Below are 20,940 nucleotides of genomic sequence, written 5' to 3' on the forward strand. Positions count from 1 at the left end.
ATTTGCATTTCTCATATACAGTTTAATTATTTTACAAAGGTTTTCATTTATAAATTGAGTGCACAAAAATGAAATGCATGCTTCTTCAAAAAATCTCAAAGATATATGAGTGGTAAGAGCTCCAACATTACTCTCATTGACTTTTTCAGTATTTGTATGTTCCTATCCATCTGCTCAGTCGTCTTTCTGCGTGTTACAAACGTGGTTTCAACCAAAAAACTTGACTACACTTACAACACACAGAAAACTATCTGCTGCAAGTGCAGTGTTTTGATAAGAAAACAAAATGGAGTTCAATGAAAACCACTCTAACATTAAGTGATTTCATACATACAATCTTATGGAGATTGTGTGAGGTCTGTTTTAATGTAAAGACAGCATTGCCGAAGGTTGAGTTGAGTAGTGTTATTTGTGGTTTGTAAAAACCCAGAAAACACAGCCACTTAGTGATTCATTTTTGTATTTAAAAATAAAATAAAATAATAATACATGCATATTTGTCCAGTCTAGTAGTAGTAGAGTGCTGAGTAAGGACACCATCAGATCACACAGATTCTGTTCGCCTTGGCCTCCTTCTTCTAGAGTAGATGTCATTTCCTGTATTCTGGTGCCTTTTAACAGGTGGTTCGATACTTTTATATGGCTGTACAAGCATGAAAAAAAAGATATGGGTATTTTTTATATTTCATCCAGAGGAAGAGGTTGGCCCTAGATCACATATTTGAAAATATTAAAAAGCTAAAAAAAAAACAGAAATGGATTCAATGAGTAATTCAGAGCCATCTCATTGTTTATTTAAACTCGGGATCTTTTTATGCTTGAATGCAACTGAAAGTTCTGTTACAGTAAATTAATAAAGTGGAGAGGACAACTGTAGTCAAAGAGCCCCTATGTAACACTACTATTTTCTATAGAATCTTAGGATAAGTGAATATTAACAATAACATAAATAAGAAATTGCAGAAAATGTAAAATGAAGAAAATAATAAAATATAAGACTGAGCCTTGGCTCTGCTGCCTGTTGGACTTGGACTTGCATTTTTTTATATAGCTATTTTCCAGTCTTCCGATCACTCAAAGCTCTTTACACTAAATGTCAGCATTCACCCATTCACACACACATTCATACACTGATGGCAGAGGCTGCCAGGCAAGGTGCCAATTTTGCCCATCAGGATCGAATCGAAATGCTCATTCACACACCGATGGCTATGCCTTTGCGAGCAATTTGTATCTTGCTCTTGACATTTTTGCCAAATTTGAATAAATTCCCTCCAGGCGTGCCTGAGATAATGCGTTCACAAGAATGAGCTGGGCGTACGTACAGACGGACAACCCGAAAACATAATGCCTCCGGCCACGGCTGTCACCGGCGTAGAGACAAAAACACAGAGAAAAGTACGGTAAGAAAATTGTAAAATTGTTACAACATAAACAGCATTATTCTTTCACGTTGCAGTTCACTATGATCATCCTGTTGGTTATGGGTCTCCTGACCCACCTTTTTTTTTGAAGTTATCTACTGAAGTCATTAGTATCAGTAAAGAAAAAATGATGACAGTTTTGGTTACAACTTCTCAAGAATTATATTTTGCTTTCTGGAAATTAAATATTCATCAGCACAAAAAAAAAATATTGATGTACACACTGCCACAACATGCTATTTCATCTATTATGAGTCTACAAATCATCGCTGCAGTCATAATTTGTTACATTCATCTTAACGAAGAATGCATTTCAACTGCTAACACACACAACTTGCTATGTAAATACTTTTCCACGTTGAACTTGATTATAATTCTTCTTTGTTTCAGCCCATTCTTTCACAAGTGCAAACTGTGCTTATGTTAAATGCCTGTTTAAAAGTTTAGCAGTTGAGAAGTCAAGTGATCCTTTAATCTGCAGTGTGCAGAAGCTTTTCCATTAAATTCAGGGCTCGGCATTTTTAAAGGCCTTTGCAACATTTAAGGTCAGAAATTTTCAGTAAAATATGTCAGCTGGTATGTCAAGTCCTGTGTGTCTATAATAATGTAAGTTATGTCTGCATCTCCTTTCATCTGTAGTGGGCTGACAGAGCACCCAGTCACACTGCCTTCTAGTCAAATAATCTTCACCATGACCATCATTTACATATTCCACTTGTTTAACCCTCATCCCACCATACCTATTTAACATACTACCGACTGGGATCCTTGGGGACCCCAAGAACAAACTACAATAAGACACAACCAGCATAGCAAAATGTTAATTTATTTATTCTCAGAACCTTATGTAATTAATATCAGAAGGTAAGATTTTAGGAATTTTTATTTGCATATTGTGTAAAATGAAAATAGACAGAGCACATCAGGAAATCTGTAGCCACCTCCTTCAAAATGACTGACAGTGTTCCCCTACCGCCCCAATAGTGTGTAACTATCTGAACACATTTTTTAGAATAGCATTCCCTTAAGTATAAGACTGGGTATAAATGTATGTATACATCCATATGTGTATATATATATATATTTGTTTTTATCAACTTGTCCTACCATTTTACTACTTTTATAATTATTGATATGCTCTTTCAGCAGCTACCATATTTTTTTTTACTTCATTTATCTGCTGTTATTGTTTTGTGAAGCACTTTAACATCTGTTTTGACAAGTGCTATATACACATATTATAATACTTTAAATTGGCACTAATGGTAACTTTTAATCCATTTAATTGTATCCATTTTAACTGCACAGGCTAGTTGGTTGCTTACCCCAATACATTGGTCTTTTTAAAAAATAAAAATAAAATTTTAAAATTTAAACAGAAAACCATATGAAGTAATTAGGAACAAATTGTGTACCTCCAGGGTCTGCAGGGATCCCAGTCAGTAGGATGAGGGTTAAACCTGGCCAATATTGTATTTTGTCATTTCACATGTAGGTGTCTAAGAATGACACCTTAACCAAAACACTAGTTACACCCAAAATAACTCCCTTACAACCAGTGGTATTGACAGATTTTGCTTTGTACTATGCTGAATGCAGACATTCAACATAGTACAAAGCAAATGGTGTATTCAAAATATCAGATGTTCCACTGGCTTCATCACGATGCCTTCAGCTGCAATTGATTTTGAGATAGAGGAACATTACAGCCAACAGTGACCTTCAGTGAATCAACAGAAAAACAAAAGTCAAGTGTGAAAACACCTTTTTATTGTTGCCATAGTCAATGATTTAAGCCCAATCCGAAGTAGCGCCACCCCAGTCAGATGCCTGGGCAGTGGGGGCGGTGGACCAGTCCTCTGTGGCAGGCTGAGTGCTCCAGTCTTCTGCAGGGGAAACAAATACATTTTAACATTTAATGGTGAAATGAACAAAAGTACATGTTCAGGTAATCTTTTAATTCATTATAAAATTAACCGAAAATACTTCTCACCTGTCTTCACAGCTGGAGCAGCTGTAACAAAGTAAACAAATAGTGTCAAATAAAGGACAAACATCAAGTGGCAGGTTTGATGAAGTTTGCTCAATCAAATAAACTGATCTTACCTGCAGGGAACTGTTGGATTGGCACAGATGGCACAGCGACACCCTCAGACCAGTCGGCCACCTCAGGTTGGGTGAACTCGGCGGCAGGTGCGCTCCATTCACCCTGGAATTCCTCCTTTCCAACAGCCTTCTCAGCTGCAGCCTGTTCCTCCTTCTCAATCTGCATTATAAAATATGTGCATTAGTGTGTGCAGATCAATTAATGTAACCAGAATGTACAGCCACCTCAAGCCATTGGGCATTTCTCAAGGTGCACTGCATCCTTCTTACCTCCTCAGGATCCCTGTAGAAGTACAGATCAGGCATGACCTCCCATGGGTGCTCCCTGGAGATGGTTCCCCTCATCCTGAGAACCTCCCTGGCCAGCATCCACCACATCAGACCCACAGAGTGGTGACCCTAAAACACAGTCACAGATTGGCTATGGATAACCACAGTAAAACTGTATTATATCTTGTATTTTTTAACAGTTTGGCATTTTGTGGCAAGACCTTTACTCCCAGCCCCCCCCATGTGGTTTAGAGATGGGAGTTTAAAGGCCAAGCATTTTGATTTAGCACACGTCCTACACCCAGCACTGCACAGACAGGATAGCGCCGGGCTCTAACGGTGTGCAAGACGCAAGGATTTAAACAAAAAAACATTGATTCTTTTATTCAGTTTGTCTCACCTTGTTGTTACAGGGGATGGCGATGTCCACGTATCTCAGCGGGGAGTCGGTGTTGCACAAGGCAATGGTGGGGATGTTGACGTAGGAAGCCTCAGTCAGTGGCTGATGGTCGGCACGAGGGTCCGTTACAATCAGGAGACGGGGCTCCCTGAAAGCTGCCTGGATCTGATTGGTGAATGTACCAGGGGTGAATCGGCCATGGAAGGTGGTGGCACCGGTGCAAGAGGCAAACTTCAGCACTGCTCTCTAAAAGTGGCCATAAAGAAAACAAGTTATACTCAAGATCTCAGTTAAATTCTGATGATAATCTATTTGACAAATTGAACTGTGGCACAGGTCACTATCAAACTCCAGTCATGGGACAGTTGTCCTAATGGTGTTAGCGAAAACCCGGCCTGCTCACTATCGCACACGTCCGACACCTGAACACCGACATCGGTGCCCGGCTTTAATAGTGTGCATATCAGTTAATGTACAAATGTCCCACTGTAAATTGACAATCACTATGAGAGTGTTTCACTTTACCTGTCCAGTGTTCCTGGAGGAGATGACGCACACATCACCTGGGTTTTCAATGGCAACAATGGCCCTGGCAGCCAGCAGCAGCTTCTCCCAGGTCTTCTTCAGGTTAATGATGTACACACCTGTTGATTGAGCAAGAACCCCAGTGTATGAAGAAAAAGTGTACCTTGACTGACATCTAACCTCAAGTTATACTCAAGATCTCATTTAAATTCTGATGATTGTTTCTATTTGACAAATTGAACTGTGGCACAGGTCACTATCAAACTCCAGTCATGGGACGACAGTCCTAATGGTGTTAGCGAAAACCCGGCCTGCTCACTCTCGCACACATCCGACACCGGAACACCGACATCAGTGCCCGGCTTTAAAAGTGTGCATATCATAGTTTATGTACAAATGCAGAGCCCTAAAAAAAACCTCAACTTTTTTTTTACTGCTTAATCCATCTTTCAACTAGGGATGCACCAATACCAGATTGGATTTTTGTGCAATTTATTATTTTAATAATTCAGTAAATTTATATCTGTGAATTTACTTGTTACATTTTGTTTTACAAAGTTAGGAAAGTGATGTTTAGGTCAAGCCAGATGTTGCCTTACAAAAAAGAGTGACCTCAGTCATTTCCAGTGATGTATACAGCTTATTAAACACTGTTAACAGATTGACCGACACCCAAAGCCCAGCTATATCAGTGCATCCCTACTTTCAACATCATGTGAAAGGCCATCATCCACTGCACTCACCGTCGCTTTTTCTCTTGTAGACGTACTGATCCATCTGGAAGTCCAAGTTGGTACCTCCCAGATGGGTTCCTGCAGCCAGGAACTTCAGCACATCCTCCTCCTTCATTTGAAGGACATCTAGACCTCCGGACATCGTGACCGCTTTCCCTGAGTTACGAGTTATGGGAGAGCTGGGGAGAAAGGGTGAAAAGCATTGGTCAGACAACAGGTTATGCGTTATAATAAGGGCTTAGATTGTGCAAACAGTTGAAGACTTATATTCAGGGTCAGAAATTATTTTTTTTCCTCACCTGCCACTGTGGCAGGTCACTGAACATTTCTATCAGCCACTCATTTTTTTGTCTGCAACTTCTAAAATCCAAGTAGAACGCTTTAAAATTGTAAACACTGAGTCAGTGGTACCACACCGTAGAAATATGGAATATATCATGTAACCTTAATCCATGACTATTCTAATTTAGGCTTTGCCTTTTAAGAAAATTATATTTCTTAATATGAGAAAAGCTATCTGCCATGGTGGCAGGTGACCTGAACGTTTTACCTGCCACAGCCAACATTTACCCTGTTATTTGGCAGGTGCTAATTTCATTCCCTGTTTGCATTATATGGGGCATCACAAGCTATTTATACATCACGATTATTTACTTTATTGATATGAACACAACTTTGAGTTGATAAGGCTGCAGCGTTCTGCAGGACAGATAATGCATACAATGCCCTTTAGACTAAGCTACTGGAGTTACCCTGCACTATACTCATTTTTAAGTCCCTTCTGCACTTTTTAATAGTCCTGTATCACAGCTGTTACCCTGCACTATACTCAGTTTTAACAGTTTTCTTCATCTCCTTGTATTTTTATATCTGGTATATATTTTTTGTACTACTAACTTTTTACTAACATGTTTTGCACTATGGAACTGTGATGCTGGAAACTTAAATTTCCCTCAAGATCAATAAAATCACCATCTCCATCTATCTATCCTCTGCTAACTAACTAAAGGCATCCGGGTTACAGCTGCCTTAAGAGTAAAACCAGCAAGTCTGTGCCCACTTGGTCTTTTTCTTACATCTCTAAGGCGGATTAGTAATCGTATTATATCAATTATAAACTTCGGTAAACTGTTTACATGCAGTCTAATAAGTATTTTAAGTCCCGAACAGTACGAGATGAACACGTGTCCATGACTAGCAGGTTAGCTGTAGCATTAGCATTATATATTTTAGGATAATTTAACTCGATAAAGATGCGATAGCTATGTGTTGATCTGCCTTATTGCGTGCTTTATGAGCAGACTATCGTTGCTTCGTCTTTTTTTTCGTCATTTAAAGGTTTATAATCAAAATATGAGAGTTTAAAACTCACCACGAAACAACGCCGTATAGAAATCTGACCACACGGTGACAAAGAGGCCGCTAAGCGGAAATGACGTCGCTTAAATACTAAAATGTCCAGGCCTGTGATTGGTTGGTTATTGTGACAGGCGGATGTAGTTGTGTGTGTGTTGGCCGCTAGGGGGCGGTGTTGTAGACCATGTTAGTGATGGGAATTTAGGCTCTTTTTAGTGAGCCGGTTCATTTGGCTCAGCTCACCAAGAAGAGCCGGCTCTTTCGGCTTCCAAACGGCTCTTCATTTTACCACTTCTGCCTTTTATAATTCAACCAAATGTAGCGCTGTTTTGACCTATGATTAGTATGTGTGCACATAAATCACTTAAATTATTCAATATGATTATACTAAACCATATAATTTCCTGAATACCATAATTTTACATGCTGCTTCGTTTCTCCAACTGTCACTCATCTTGTCAGCTATTCGCGCACCGCACTCCTCTCTCTCTTTCTCTCCTCCTCTTCCTCCTGCTCTGTACCTGTAGACCGTCAGCGCGCCGCGCACCCCCCCCCCCCCCGCCCCTCCCTGCTTGATGGTATGATCCTTGTCTGCCATCACCTGATTCGGGACGTCATTAACACAACATTCAGTCACATTCAGTGCATGGAGTGCCCGTGGCGCAGAGAGGATCATTCTATCATTCTGCCCTGAATTAATTAAAGAAAAACGTCTCTTGGATGGGAGCCGTCTCTTATTGTTCACTTAAAAGAGCCGGCTCAAAGAACCGACTCGTTCTTAACCGACACATCACTAGTACCATGTGCCGTGATGATGGAGCAGAGGTAACCACAGGTCAGATCACTGGTCGGATGGGTATCCCATATTAAGACAATGGAGATGGAAAGACCATATTAAGACAATGCTGAGACGCTGACTTCTCGGTGAAAGACTGACCTTGTGTGGCAACTGTGTTTGCTCGAGATAAAGAGTTCCAGGCAAGAGGGAACATAATATGTACACAATGTCACAACCAGTTGAGAAATAATTTCGGTAAAACGTGTTATGTGCAGAAAAGTGTATTATAATTCTGAAAGGACACTACAGACAATCATGGTAACAATTTGATAAAAACAAATATATATATATATATATATATATATTTGTTTTTATATATATATAGTATTTAGTATATAGTATATATATACAGTATATGTATGTGTATGTATGTATATATATGTATATGTATATATATATGTATATGTGTATATATATATATGGATATATAATTAATGGATATATATATATGTATATGTATGTATATGTGTATATATATGTATGTATATGTATATATATATATATATGTGTGTGTGTGTGTGTGACGTATACATAAATGTGTATAAATGTACACGTCCACAAACGGATGTATGCATACATATATTATACCCAGTCTTATACTTAAGGGAACGCTATCCTAAAGGGCAAAGGGAACATAATACGTACACAATGTCACAACGAGTTGAGAAATAATTTCGGTAAAACGTGTCTTGTTATGTGCAGAAAAGTGTATTATACTTCTGAAAGTACACTGTAGACAATCATGGTGGCAGACTAAACAGACACACAAGCAGATAGGTAGGTTAATTGGTAATGATGTGTTGATTCAAAACCGAGGTTTGGGTGAATGTCAAGGACATTTGAGGTGATGGATCCTACAAATAAGGCTAAAAAAGAGGGAGTGAGAGTGATGTGTCACACAGTGGAATAACATGTTTTGGGATTTTTTTTCTGGGAAAAATCTGGGTTGTCAACACATATAGAGTCATTTTGGTCACTCACCATAAAGTTCCTTAATAGCTGCTTTATTATCCTCACTTGGACAGCCAGCCTTTCAAACTATGGTCCATAATTCTGTCACAAATTCAAACATTGTGTCAAATCCCATATGAAATCGACAGTGGAAAAACGAATTGGACGTGACACAGTAGTATACAGCTTGTTATCATATGAGAGATAAACAAAAGATTAAAGAAAATGAAAAAAAGAAAAAGATTATTGATCCAAAACTTCCTGTTATTCATATAAAAGAGAGTTTTATGTATCTGATGAACTGCAAACACAATATTTGGAGGCAAATACCAAATTGAGAGGAATAAGTCTATAAAGTGTAGCATATTTCTCTAAGTAGCTGATCCTTAATGAATGATTAACTTAACTATTTCTGCAGATAGCTCACCCTTAATATCTTTATGTCAGCCTGACAATCACTCCTTGTCCTTATTTCCTATTTGGTATCACTACACGTGCTCTGCTACTTATCACTGTCTCAGAGCACTGTGATAAGTCTAAGGCCTTCATGTTCTGGCAGTCCTCTGCAATGTGCTGAGCAATATACTTCTAATCTCTTGCTTGTAATAGCTTTATACCACACTTGAACCAGTCCAACGGACAGAGTCAGACACTTTTTATATCCTGTCCAATTAATGAGAAAAGTACATATCATGCAGTTCAGGAGAGAACTTATATTTTTAAAGGAAGTGATCATCCATTCTGGTATTGGTCCTTTTAATTTTGTAAAGGATTTAATTCAACCTCCACCACCGCTATCCGACCAATAAATAAAGATAACCGAAAATATCAAAATGATGTATGCACAGCTTATTTCTGGTTCTGTATGGAGTCATAGGAGTGCCATAAAAAAGAATAAATCTGTAAAAGAATAAGAAAAGAAATGCGGAAATACAAAGACAAAATTAATAAAAAAATACATACATGTGAAAGACAAATAAAACATAACAGAATAATTATAAGCATTTTCATTTATGTTCACATTTATTTCTGTATATATTTATTTGTATATTTTAAGAAATATATATTTATTTAATTACTCTCTTCTCTGTATTTTTTTAATTATTTATTTTTATATAATATTATTTATTTATTTGTATCCCTTTACTTTTCCCTATTGCTTTTGCTATTCCTTGAAGGGCCAAGCTGTCAATCAATTGGCATTGGGCGGACCTTCCTGCCCAGACTGAGTAGTCATATACTCTATTTTAAATTAAAAAAAGAGTAATTTATATGCAAAAAATAAACAAATATATATTCTAAAAAATATAAAATTAGATACAGAAATAAATGAACAAATAAATGTAAAAATAAATGAAAATGCTTATTATTATTCTTTTATATTTGATCATTTGTCTTTATGTTTCCAAATTTATTTTCTTATTTTTTTACAGATTCATTGTTTTATATGGCACTCCTATGACAAGTATGGACTCAGAAGAAACGCTGGGTTGAAACAAGCAGAACATTAAAGGAACTGTTTGTAACTTTTTAAGCGTATAAATGTAGCGGGTCGGCACACATGCGCGTTCGCATATGCGCGCTCGCGTGTGGCCTGCTTACCTTCACTCTGCACTGCAGAAGAGTTAATTTAGCTCTTAGAATATCTAGTGAATGTACAGGGGACGTTTGTGCAGAAATAAATGCTGCAGCTCCTCCAGACCAATAGAGGTTTCCCGTGTCTTGTGAAGTGACGGGGCTCCTCCACGTGTTATGTTGTCGTCTCATTACCGACCGGGTGCCGGTGTCTCCCTGCAGCTGCCGGCTGCGGTCGGGAGGCGATAACATAACTCGTTGAGGAGCCCTGCTGCCTGAGCTGAGGCAGGAAAAGCCAACACTAGGATCAGCAGTGATTCATAGAGAGACCTTTGTCTGGTCAGCTAACATTACTGCCAAGCAGCTGAAATATAGAGTGATATTGTGCTTTTAGCTGACGTGTGTCGCCTCACTGTTTTGAGCGATGCTCGTCCATGTCTATTTAGAGCGAGCAAGCGCGAGCTCGACGCTGACTTTTGTTGATTTCAAGGCCACAGGTGTCGCTGTTAACAAGCAATTCTGAAAGTTACAAATAGTCCCTTTAAGTCTGCTGTGTCATAGTGACCCCTGCACAGCCTGCATCAAGAGTTCAGTAGGCCATGAGACACAGCTGCCATATCTGTTCTACAGTATCTCAGAGGTCATTTACACTGATAAAATGGGTCCATCGAGATTCATGTTCCATATAGATATTGCACAGTGCTTTATTTTCTAAACCATCCTTAAAAAAGTAGGACAATGGTAAACATCTTTGCATGAAAGTATTGTACACTTCAACCAATATCAACACAAAAATCACGACATTTGAAGGCAGACGAATGTACTGAGTAAATACTACAAGCACATATTATGTTGTGTTACAAAACAAAATGTCAGAATATAAATAACACAGTTTTATTAGAATGGCATTTAAGGTTTTAAACTGTGCATGAGACAGACCTGCAGGGGTTAAAGTGCATTACAGAAGTCTGAGCTGTATCTGGGACGCCGCCTTAAGCAATGATGGATTGCATCACTGCAGTCGTATAGAGATCACAACTGTGAAAAAATTCCCACTGAGTCGTTTCTAAAAACGTCCAAATACTCACTAAGGATCAGAATTTGTTACAACTTAACGTGCGATACAGAGCATCATAGAGTACCATGCCTGTGCTATTTTGAAACGTTTTCTCCAGAGTTACGAAGCACTGGCCAAAAAGCTGGCTCCTGAACTTCAGCCGTCAGCCAGCAAAGCACATTTCACGGAGCAAAGTCTCTCTTGTAATGTGCGTGTTAGTCATTTACACAACAAGTGTACACCGTCTTCATTCATCATCAGTCTGCATCTCTTGTTGCGGTGAAATATTCTAAGTCATTCAAAGTCTTAAACTCTTATGAGTTAATCACCATCAGGCGCATCTCCGCTGTAGCTTCCTGTTCACGTTACTGTCTTCACTCTGTGACTTGACTTTGAGCTCTTCTTTCTTTCACGTGCTTCTCATCGACTGTCCCCTTCAGGACTTCAGTCCAAAACGGGCCATCATCTGCTCGTACACGGTCCACGCCATGGCGGCCATCATGGTCCTTCTCAGTGCTCGTGGAACCGCCCCTCTGAAGAATCCCTGGAGGCTGTGTTCCTGAGAGAGAGAGAGCGGACAAAGACAAACGTCAGACATGACAATGACACCCCGAACAGCGAGATAATAAAGTATAAACAATTTTCTGACTTGATTAAGCAAAAGAGGAGTGATATAGTTACCATATAGATGTATCTGATAGCCTCGGCTGTCCTCAGCTGTGGATTCACTTGGACGTGTGTTTTAACTACATCAGCAGGCTGAGTGATCAGGGAGGCAAATATACCCGCGAGGATCCCACAGCTGAAGTTAGCCAGCGGGGCGGAAGCAGACGTGCTGATTTCTTGAAGGAAGATAGACAGAGTGGGTATTTAATTCAAATGGATGAAAAGGGATAGTTCGGGTGTTTTGAAGTGGGGTTGTATGAGGTGCTTATCCATAGTCAGTGTATTACCTACAGTAGATGACGGTCGGCATGCCTCCAGTTTGGAGGAGCTGACAGGAGTACCAGCACGAGAGCAGAACAATGTACTGCTGTGGACGGAGACCGCAGAAAAACTTATTCTAGCCACCTAAAAGGAAGGCCCACCTAAAAAAAATCAATATCAGTTTAAGTGTACGCTATATTTAGAACATTTTCACAGCTAATAGCCCTCAGACAGCCCTTTCTGACAGGGAACTGAAGACGTTGCATCCATCTATGTTCTCACCAAAGCAACCAGACTTTGTAAAAACTGTAACTTTACCTGGCAGAACATGGGAGTTGCTGGTCTACCGCTGCCTTGTTTGGTTTGTTTGTTTGTGTTATTGTGCAACTTTGGTGACTCCAAACTAACCCTTCAACACACCAACGTCACACAATAACACAAACAAACTAACCGATCGTTCTGCGAGGTAAAGTTACTGTTATTTTCAGTGGAGTCTGGTTGCTTTGGTGAGACCATAGATATCGGCTTCAGTTCCCCATCGGCAAGGGGCTGTCTCACGGCAAAGTAAAGCGGTGAAAATAATCTAAATATAGCTCACACTTAAACTGATATGGATTTTTTAAGGTGAGCCTTTCTTTTAGGTGTCTAAAATACGTTTTGCTGTCGGCATCGTCCACAGCAGTGCATTGCTTTGCTTCCATGTAGTAACCCCTGTCTGCTTCTCCAAACTGGGGGCGTGCCGACCGTCATCTACTGTAGGTAATACACTGACTATGGAGAAGTACCTCATACAACCCCACTTCAAAACACCTGAACTATCCCTTTTTGTGTCCTTCAATTGGGATTTTTTTTAAAATAATTACATGCTGCTGGTTATTACTGAATGACCTCTGGGTGAATGCTTACCTTTTGGCAGTGAGGCCTTGGTCTGACTGTAGAACATGACGTAGATACCAGAGAAAGGAACGTCTCTGAGGAGAGTGGCCATGAGACCAGAGAACAGAGCTGCAGGACCTTCAGTCTGACACACGCTGCGCAGAGCCCCGGTCACACTCCCATAACTATACCTGCCACACTGAAACACACATGAGAGATGGTTAAGGTTAGGCTCTGACATTCAGTGGTTAAGGTTAGGATAGGTTGTCTGGCAGCGAGTCTCATGAGAGTTTTTTTTGCAACTTTTAGCAAGTTTTTTCGCAATTTGAGGGCTACCTTCTAGACACAAGCATGGATAAATGGTTGAAACATCTGCCTGTACTTACTTCAAAGCGCGTCTTGATGACAGTGACCGGCAGCATGAGGACACCTGCCACCGCCCGGGCCCCGCCTCCCAACATTACGGCCTCCACGGCCCTCGGGTTGCTGTCCTGGAAGAAGTGCTGCTTCAGGGAGTAGTAGGTGCTGAAGTAGATCCCCACCCCTGGGATGGTCCGAGCACAGGACTGGAAGAGCAGATGGATGAGAGGGCAGAGTCAGAAAAGGGAAAATCTGAAGCTGGTGAACATTTTTTTAGACACACAGAAGGCTTTCAATAAGACAGGGGGGTGGAGAAAATACAGAATAAACATGTTCTAACCGGTGAAACTCCTTTCCACAGTCCCTGCAGCCTCTCTGTCCGCACCACGCTCAGCAGCACTGTCATCATCCCCACTCTGCCCGAACTGAAAGAGGAACATTCAGATTAGCTGACAAGAAGGGGATCAATGGTGAACAATGAATACTGCGTTCATGTGGGGCCCATGTGCTGCATGTGTGATACGAGGTTTATCTGAGGTCAAACTTTCTATTGTGTTCCTCCTGCAGTTTTTGGAGGTCATGAGGCAAGAAAAAATGTGATGCAAGGTAGTGATACTGATTACTGATAACTGTGCATCTGTGTGTGTACACAGACTCACCCAGGATGCATGCCACTCTGCAGAGTCTGCAGTCGGGTCTTGACCAGGTCGAGAGGCTGGAAGAGCAGCGTGGAGCAGGTCCCGCTGACGGAGCCACACATGAAGGCTTTGAGGGCTGGGTGAGCCTGGGAGGAGACACAAGGAGACACAAGGAGTTAAAGACATGGGAGAAGAGAAAGAGAGGGAGGGTATGATGAAATATAGGCATAGACATGGAAGCTAATAAATAATTGATTCACAGCATTAGCATTGCATGCTATAAAAACAGATAATGAAGCTTGATTTGTGTTACAAAGCTGGGAAAATGTTGAGTGTGCACTCCTTGTTGAGCCACAAAAGCATTTTCAAATCATTTTTTTATAATAATAATAATAAAAATAATAATAATAATAATATTAATAATACATTTTAAAAAAACTTTATTTGTATAGCACTTCTAAAAAAAACAGTTACAAAGTGCACATCACACAATACATGAGAATAAAACAAAAAAAGATAAGTAACAATCATAAAGTAGTTTCTGTGATAAAAACAATGATACAAATCGGGCATCGGAAAAGGCGTTCCCATAAAAAACATATGAAGTAATGATTGATAGACAGGTAATGTCCTGGCAAGCCTAATCTCCTCAGGCAGAGAGTTTCAGAGTCGAGGGGCCCTGATGGCAAAAAGCCTGGTAGTCACCCTTAGCCACCAGCCTTGACCTCGGGACAACTAGCGTGGGCAGGCCTGAGGCCGACTTGGACTACGACTTGGAGCATAGGAAGTCAAAAGCTCAGACAATGATATAACTGGACGGCAGACCATGTTGAGCATTAAAAGTTATTAAAAGAATCTTCAAATCAATCCTGAATTTAACTGGCAACCAGTGAAGGGAGGCGAGAATTGGGGTGATGCGGGACCTACGAGTGGTCTTAGTTTAAATTCGAGCAGCAGCTGAAGCCGAGCCACTGAGGATTGACTAAGACAGGTAAACGGTGCATTGCAATAGTCCAGGTGTGAAAAGACAAAAGCATGAATAAGCCTCTCTAAATCAGGAAAAGACAAAGCTGATTTAACTTTAGGTCTTCGGTGGAAGTAGCAGGATTTAATGAGATTATTGACATGTGGTTTGAAGTACTTAGATTTCTGGCTGTAGGTTTTATATTGGTTGCCAGCGGATCAATAAACGGTTGTAATTTCCTTGCTGGGTGATCAGGACCAAAGATTATTACATCTGTATTTGTCTGAGTTTAGCTGCAGAAAGTTACAAGTCATTAAACTGCCCAGACATCCGGCTTAAAGGAGAAGTAGATTTACGTATCGTCAGCGTAGCAGTGTTAAGAGACCCAATTAAAATGACTGATTTCCTAATGGCAGCATATAAAGGACACTTATAGTAGTTATATAAGTAACATTAGTTATACAATAATAGTACAATTAGTTATATTTTCACATTGTGTGTACACTGTGCCAGACGATGAAAAATAAACTGTCCACCCTTTGTTGTATTATTCAGCTATGATGTAACAACACAGTTTGCCTTCCTAAATATTATAATCCAGGAACCATCCTGTCACCTGACCTCCTTCACTTCACAACCACCTCTGTCAGAAAAAGGAGGGTGAAATAGGTCGTCAATATGTCAGAATGGTGTTGTTGGTCAGGTAGGATGCACTGACCTCGATTAGGATGCCCTGACCTCGAGTTAGTTAAAAAAAAAAAGGCGCAATGACTATAATGATCCTTCAGCTCGAACTGAAAAAGGATCAAAAGAAAACCTCATCACTTATGACGAACAAGGTAAACAAAAGTGTTGTAGAACTCACCAGTGACAGCTCCATACTTCTTCAGGACGATGACTGAGTTGTTTCAACACACAAAATCTTTGGTCTTCTCTTGTCGATCTGTCACTCTGCTGCTTTCCACAAAATGTTTGAACACCTGAAAAGAGGAGAAATGAGAAGTGGCCTTTCAGTAATGATGTCAGTCAGTGTTGGCATACAGGTGATGAAGGAGCATGTGCACAGTCCTGCTGTCTTTATCAGGCTGCAGATGATCACACACACACAGCAGGCTACATATACAGATCACCTGACCGACACTGGGCTTCCTATTTGCGACCACCCGACACACAACCACACACAGCTACTCATTAACTAACACGGATCGTTGGGCTACATATTAGGATGGATCTTGTGCATGCCACTCTGCTGCACGTGGGTGTGCATGTGAAGAAAGCATAATTCACTGGAGTTTTCTGGGTATGGATGGATTCAGCACAGAGGGTCTAACAAGTTTTTCTGAGCCATATCTTGGTTTGCTGTCTCCACATGGATGTTTGTGGGGTTAAATCACACATCTGCAGTTTTGTTTATGATAAAGTTGGACTCACATAATATTATGCTGCAACCAAAGAGGTTCATAAAAGGAAAAAAAAACAGGTGTGACGTGGTGAGCAGACATACTGTACATAGTCCATTACCTAACAACACAATAACACCATTTGATCATACATTCATAGGATGCAGCTCAACCACTTCAACAGACAGAAACCAGTCAGTGATCAGGTCAATATTGCTCATCACAATATTATTATTATTAATAATCTTATGTAGCTACTGACAGGTTATACAGTGTGATATCTACATGCAGTGTCAGAATTATCAATTTATACCAAACAAATAGCATCAAAATGTGTGCCCATGTAAAGTGAATTATATTACTATCTATTTGAGCTCCCCCCCTTTTTATTTTCTATTAACTTATTTGTTGATTTAATTTATTATTATTACTCTCATATTTTTGTTTTATTATTGGTTTTTTTTGTTATGTGTTTTTTTAACTCTATTCTTTCTTTTTATCATTATTATTTATTTTCTTAATTTTATTTCAATTTTGAATGTTGAAGTTGTTTTCTCTAGTGTACTTAATGAGTTTGTCTATAAGCTCATCTACTTACATTTGTTTTATTTTTAAAGTACTTCATGTGTGTTTGTCTGCAGTAGCTCACCTCCTCTCTGCTGTGTGAGACTGGAGCAGCTTCTTCTTCTACTATTCTGTGTCGCAGTCAAGTTTTCTCTCCGTCGAGGACCCGATATATAACACAAACTAAGTTAAATGTTAGCGTCAATCCTCCTGACCGAAAGTACCATGTACAGGACATAAGTACCTGGACTCTCCTGGACTCAGGAGATCCTCGCTGTCACATTAAACATGGTAACTCATGGATGCATGTGAGAACTGAGCGTCTCATTGAGAACTTAAACCGGCCGGTTCCTGCTTGATGACGCGGCGTGTCGTAACTAGTGATGTAAAGATGTAACTAGTGAGCCGGTTCTTTGAGCCGGCTCTTTTAAGTGAACGATAAGAAACGGCTCTCCCGTCCGAGAGCCGTTTTTTTTATTTTTTCTTTAAAGGGACTATTTGTAACTTTTAGAAATGCTTGTTAACAGCGACACCTGTGGCCGTGAAATCAACGAAAGTCAGCGTCGGGCTCACGCTTGCTCGCTCTAAATATACCTGAACGAGCATCACTCAAAACAGTGAGGCGACACAAGTCAGCTAAAAACACAATATCACTCTATATTTCAGCTGCTTGGCAGTAATGTTAGCTGACCAGACGAAGGTCTCTCCATGAACATGATTTAGATCTGATCCTAGTGTTGGCTTTTCCTGCCTAAGTGCAGGCTGAGGCAGCGGGGCTCTGCAGCGTGTCTCCTCTGCTCTCTCCGCCCGCAGCCGGAGAGAGCAGAGGAGACACCGGCACCCGGTCGGTAACGAGAGGGTAACGTAAATCTCTGCAGAGCTCCTTCACTTCACAAGACACGGGAAACCTCTGTTGGTCTGGAGGAGCTGCAGCAGTTATTTCTGCACAAACGTCCCCTGTACATTCACTAGATATTCTCAGAGCTAAACTAACTCTTCTGCAGTGTGGAGTGAGCGCGCGTTCACGTCTAGAGGTGGAGCGAGCTGAGCTGTCTGAGTGAAGGCGAGCAGGCAGAGGAGGAGGGTACAGCGGCTACACGCGAACGCGCATATGCGAGCGTGCATGTGTGACGACCCGCTACATTTATGCGCGTACAAAGTTACAAATAGTCCCTTTAATTAATTCAAAGTAGAAATGTGTTTCTGTGAAGAAATTACTTCTTTGTCATATTAATTCACTTTTCAGTGTTTCTTTAGGAGAAATGCGTTTCTGAGTGGTTTTGGAAGAGAAAGACATATTAAGCAAGTTTAGTGATGAAAACTAAAGATTTACATGGAATTGAGCTCAGAATGAAGGTTTGATACCTGGAGGCGAATTCTAATGTAAAATTTGAGAAAACAATGTTTCCTTTCATATTCATCCTGGTTTGTATGTTTCAAATGCAAGAGATGTGTTTCTGTGAAGAAATTACATCTTTTCCATATTAATCCACTTTTGAGTGTTTCTTGATGAGATATTCACAAGGATCATACCATCTAGCAGGGAGGGGCTGGGGTGCACTGGTCTACAGGTACAGAGCAGGAGGGAGAGGAGGAGGGAAAGAGAAAGAGAGTGTGGTGCGCGAATAGCAGACAAGATAAGTGACAATCAGAAACGAAGCACCATGTAAAGTTAGGGCATTCTGGAAATTATAAGGTTTAGTGTAATTATATTGAATAATTTAAGTAATATATGAGCACGCATACTATTCATAGGTCAAAACAGCGCTAACTTTAGCTGAATTATAATAGGCAGAAGTGGTAAAACGAAGAGCCGTTTGGGAGCCGAAAGAGCCGGCTCTTCTTGCTGAGCTGAGCCAAATGAACTGGCTCACTAAAAAGAGCCTGAATTCCCATCACTAGTCGTAACTGTGAGAAAGCCCCGCCCACCAAGGAGCTGCTGGCTCCTGATTGGTTAAACAACGGGGCCGTGTTGTAAATAATAAAAGAGCATCACCTAATTTAGAAAAATGCGCATATTGATCTAAAAACTTGTTTGCACCTTCTCAATTTAGGCAGAAAGAAATATGTATTTAGTGGAATATGAAACTAAACCCACAAGGTGAAAAGATTCAGTGGTGAAGGAAACATTTAAATTCTTTACTTGAGTAAAAGTAAACATACCACCTGAAATTACTCTATTACAAAGTCATCATTTTTGTGATATTAAAGTACAGAAGCTGTTATTATAGTACTGTATTGCTATTACGCATGCTTCATGTGTATGTTTTTGTTTGTTTGCTCAAAGTCTTTTTATTGGTATTCTGCACAAAATCCAATAAATCACAGAAATAATTGTATAAACAAATTATCTAAAAAAAAAAGGGAAAAGGAAAGGACCAAAAACACCAAAAATAATAATAATGTGTATGTTTTGTGTGTAAACCACACATATTAACAGTTCCTATTTTGAATATTAATAAATAGCCTTACTAGGAGTAATAATGTAGTGTAGTAAAAAAGTGTATGTGAATTCCAGTGAAGTAGAAAGTAGCAGGAAATAGAAATACTCAAGTACCTCAAAACTGTACTTATGTATAGTGCCTACTTTCCACCAAAGAATACCTATTTCTATCCTTATTTGACACATTTATCACAAAATAGTTCCAGTAACAGAAACTATCTGTAAACAACAAATACTCTGTATTATTTTAAAGCCATAGTGGTTCTTCATATCATGAATAAAAGTGTGAAACTGAAGGCTTATAGAAACTTAGATCATAATACTATGAAAAAGAGTTCTTCTCACCCAAAGGTCTCCATCCTTGTTTACTATATTTTACTCCCTTTAACGGTGAAACCGGTTCTGACTTGATGTGCTCTGACTGTGTCTCATGGAAACCCCTGACTGCCTCCTGCTGGTGACAACACAGCATTTCATAAACAACAACTTTGGCCTCAGAGGAGTCAGGTTTTGGACTCTAAACCTGACCTCACTTAATCCCCCTTAATCTCTCAAAGTATGGACATACATTTCTTTTTCAACAATTTTGTCTTTGTCTTTGTTGTCATGGTTTGGAAATTTACCTTTAAAGAAGATACATTCTCTGAATCATATTGTGAAATGGTCTAGTTGTAGGCTGACTGGTGAGTCACAGCTTAACCCTCAATAGACCTGTTTTTGTCTCTTTTAGGGGGGGACAGGGGGTCTTTAGGGGGAGATAGCAGGTCAACGGTAGATGTCACATAGAAGTGGTGTACATCATCTGAAAGCTGGGGACCTGAAGATTAATTATACTTTGCACAGTGTGTCAAGTTTTTCTAGTCATAAATCAGAAATAAACATTAATTCATTCATTATTTAAAATAAACGGTAAAAGTGTATAAAAGCGTAGAACATTATGATCCGAAGGATAAGATGGCCATTCCCATGCTCACTTATGTCTCATAAGTTGTTGCAGCAATTTTTGGGTGTATACCATTTGTTACACAGATTTGGTGCTAAATTTAACCTTTTTTTACCACTTGAGAATTAATACAAATTATCAATAATCCCTCCAAAACACCACATTTAAGACATCAAGACCTTGAGGAACACCATAGAAAAAGCCATGCTGTGATTTGGTATCAAAAACTTTTGACATTTTGAGATTTCTGCAAGAATTGCATTTTTCTGCGATAGGATGGCGAGCACTTCTGTTCTGGAAACTGCTCTGGACAGAGGTTTAGTGTCACAAGGTGGACAACAAAGAGGTATAAAAATAGCTTTGTTCCAAGTCATAGTGACACTGTCCAGATGCTATAGAAGCAAAACTTGCTTGTTTATGTATTCATTGTATTTTAATGGTTTTAGTTATCTATTGTCTGTGTTTGTAAATGATGTGTGTCACAATGAATACCTTGTCTTCTTACTGCAAACTAAATCTAAAAAATACAAATAAAGTAAAACCTGAACCTGATAAAAACCTCTGAAAACTAACATCAGAATGAGCTAAT

At 39.7% G+C, this 20,940-nt stretch overlaps 2 protein-coding genes and 1 non-coding gene across 4 annotated transcripts; all 3 read right to left on the bottom strand.

The window, feature by feature from the left end:
* Window positions 1-3,172: 3,172 nt before the first annotated feature.
* rpsa (ribosomal protein SA) lies at window positions 3,173-6,965 on the bottom strand. Its single transcript, XM_037791032.1, has 8 exons — window positions 6,832-6,965; window positions 5,469-5,638; window positions 4,726-4,844; window positions 4,201-4,446; window positions 3,801-3,929; window positions 3,531-3,690; window positions 3,418-3,438; window positions 3,173-3,310 (listed from the first exon to the last, which is right to left on the bottom strand). The coding sequence occupies exons 2-8, from the start codon at window positions 5,599-5,601 to the stop codon at window positions 3,216-3,218; spliced, it is 903 nt and encodes a 300-aa protein (XP_037646960.1). The 5' UTR covers window positions 5,602-5,638; window positions 6,832-6,965; the 3' UTR covers window positions 3,173-3,215.
* LOC119502597 lies at window positions 4,524-4,663 on the bottom strand. Its single transcript, XR_005210120.1, has one exon. It is a non-coding gene; the product is annotated as a small nucleolar RNA SNORA62/SNORA6 family (small nucleolar RNA).
* A 3,887-nt stretch (window positions 6,966-10,852) lies between the features above and the next one.
* LOC119500979 (mitochondrial glycine transporter B-like) lies at window positions 10,853-17,428 on the bottom strand. 2 transcript variants are annotated; one of them, XM_037791034.1, is made up of 8 exons: window positions 17,210-17,428; window positions 15,867-15,981; window positions 14,059-14,183; window positions 13,740-13,824; window positions 13,426-13,605; window positions 13,070-13,238; window positions 11,918-12,078; window positions 10,853-11,795 (listed from the first exon to the last, which is right to left on the bottom strand). In XM_037791034.1, exons 2-8 carry the CDS (start codon window positions 15,879-15,881, stop codon window positions 11,673-11,675), a joined length of 858 nt encoding a protein of 285 aa, XP_037646962.1. In that variant the 5' UTR covers window positions 15,882-15,981; window positions 17,210-17,428; the 3' UTR covers window positions 10,853-11,672. The 2 variants fall into 2 exon arrangements, with proteins under 2 accessions (XP_037646962.1, XP_037646961.1); XM_037791033.1 differs by having other exon boundaries at window positions 17,051-17,428.
* Window positions 17,429-20,940: the final 3,512 nt, after the last annotated feature.

This window comes from Sebastes umbrosus, chromosome 14 (genome assembly GCF_015220745.1).
Source record: "Sebastes umbrosus isolate fSebUmb1 chromosome 14, fSebUmb1.pri, whole genome shotgun sequence".
Lineage (NCBI taxonomy): Eukaryota > Metazoa > Chordata > Actinopteri > Perciformes > Sebastidae > Sebastes > Sebastes umbrosus.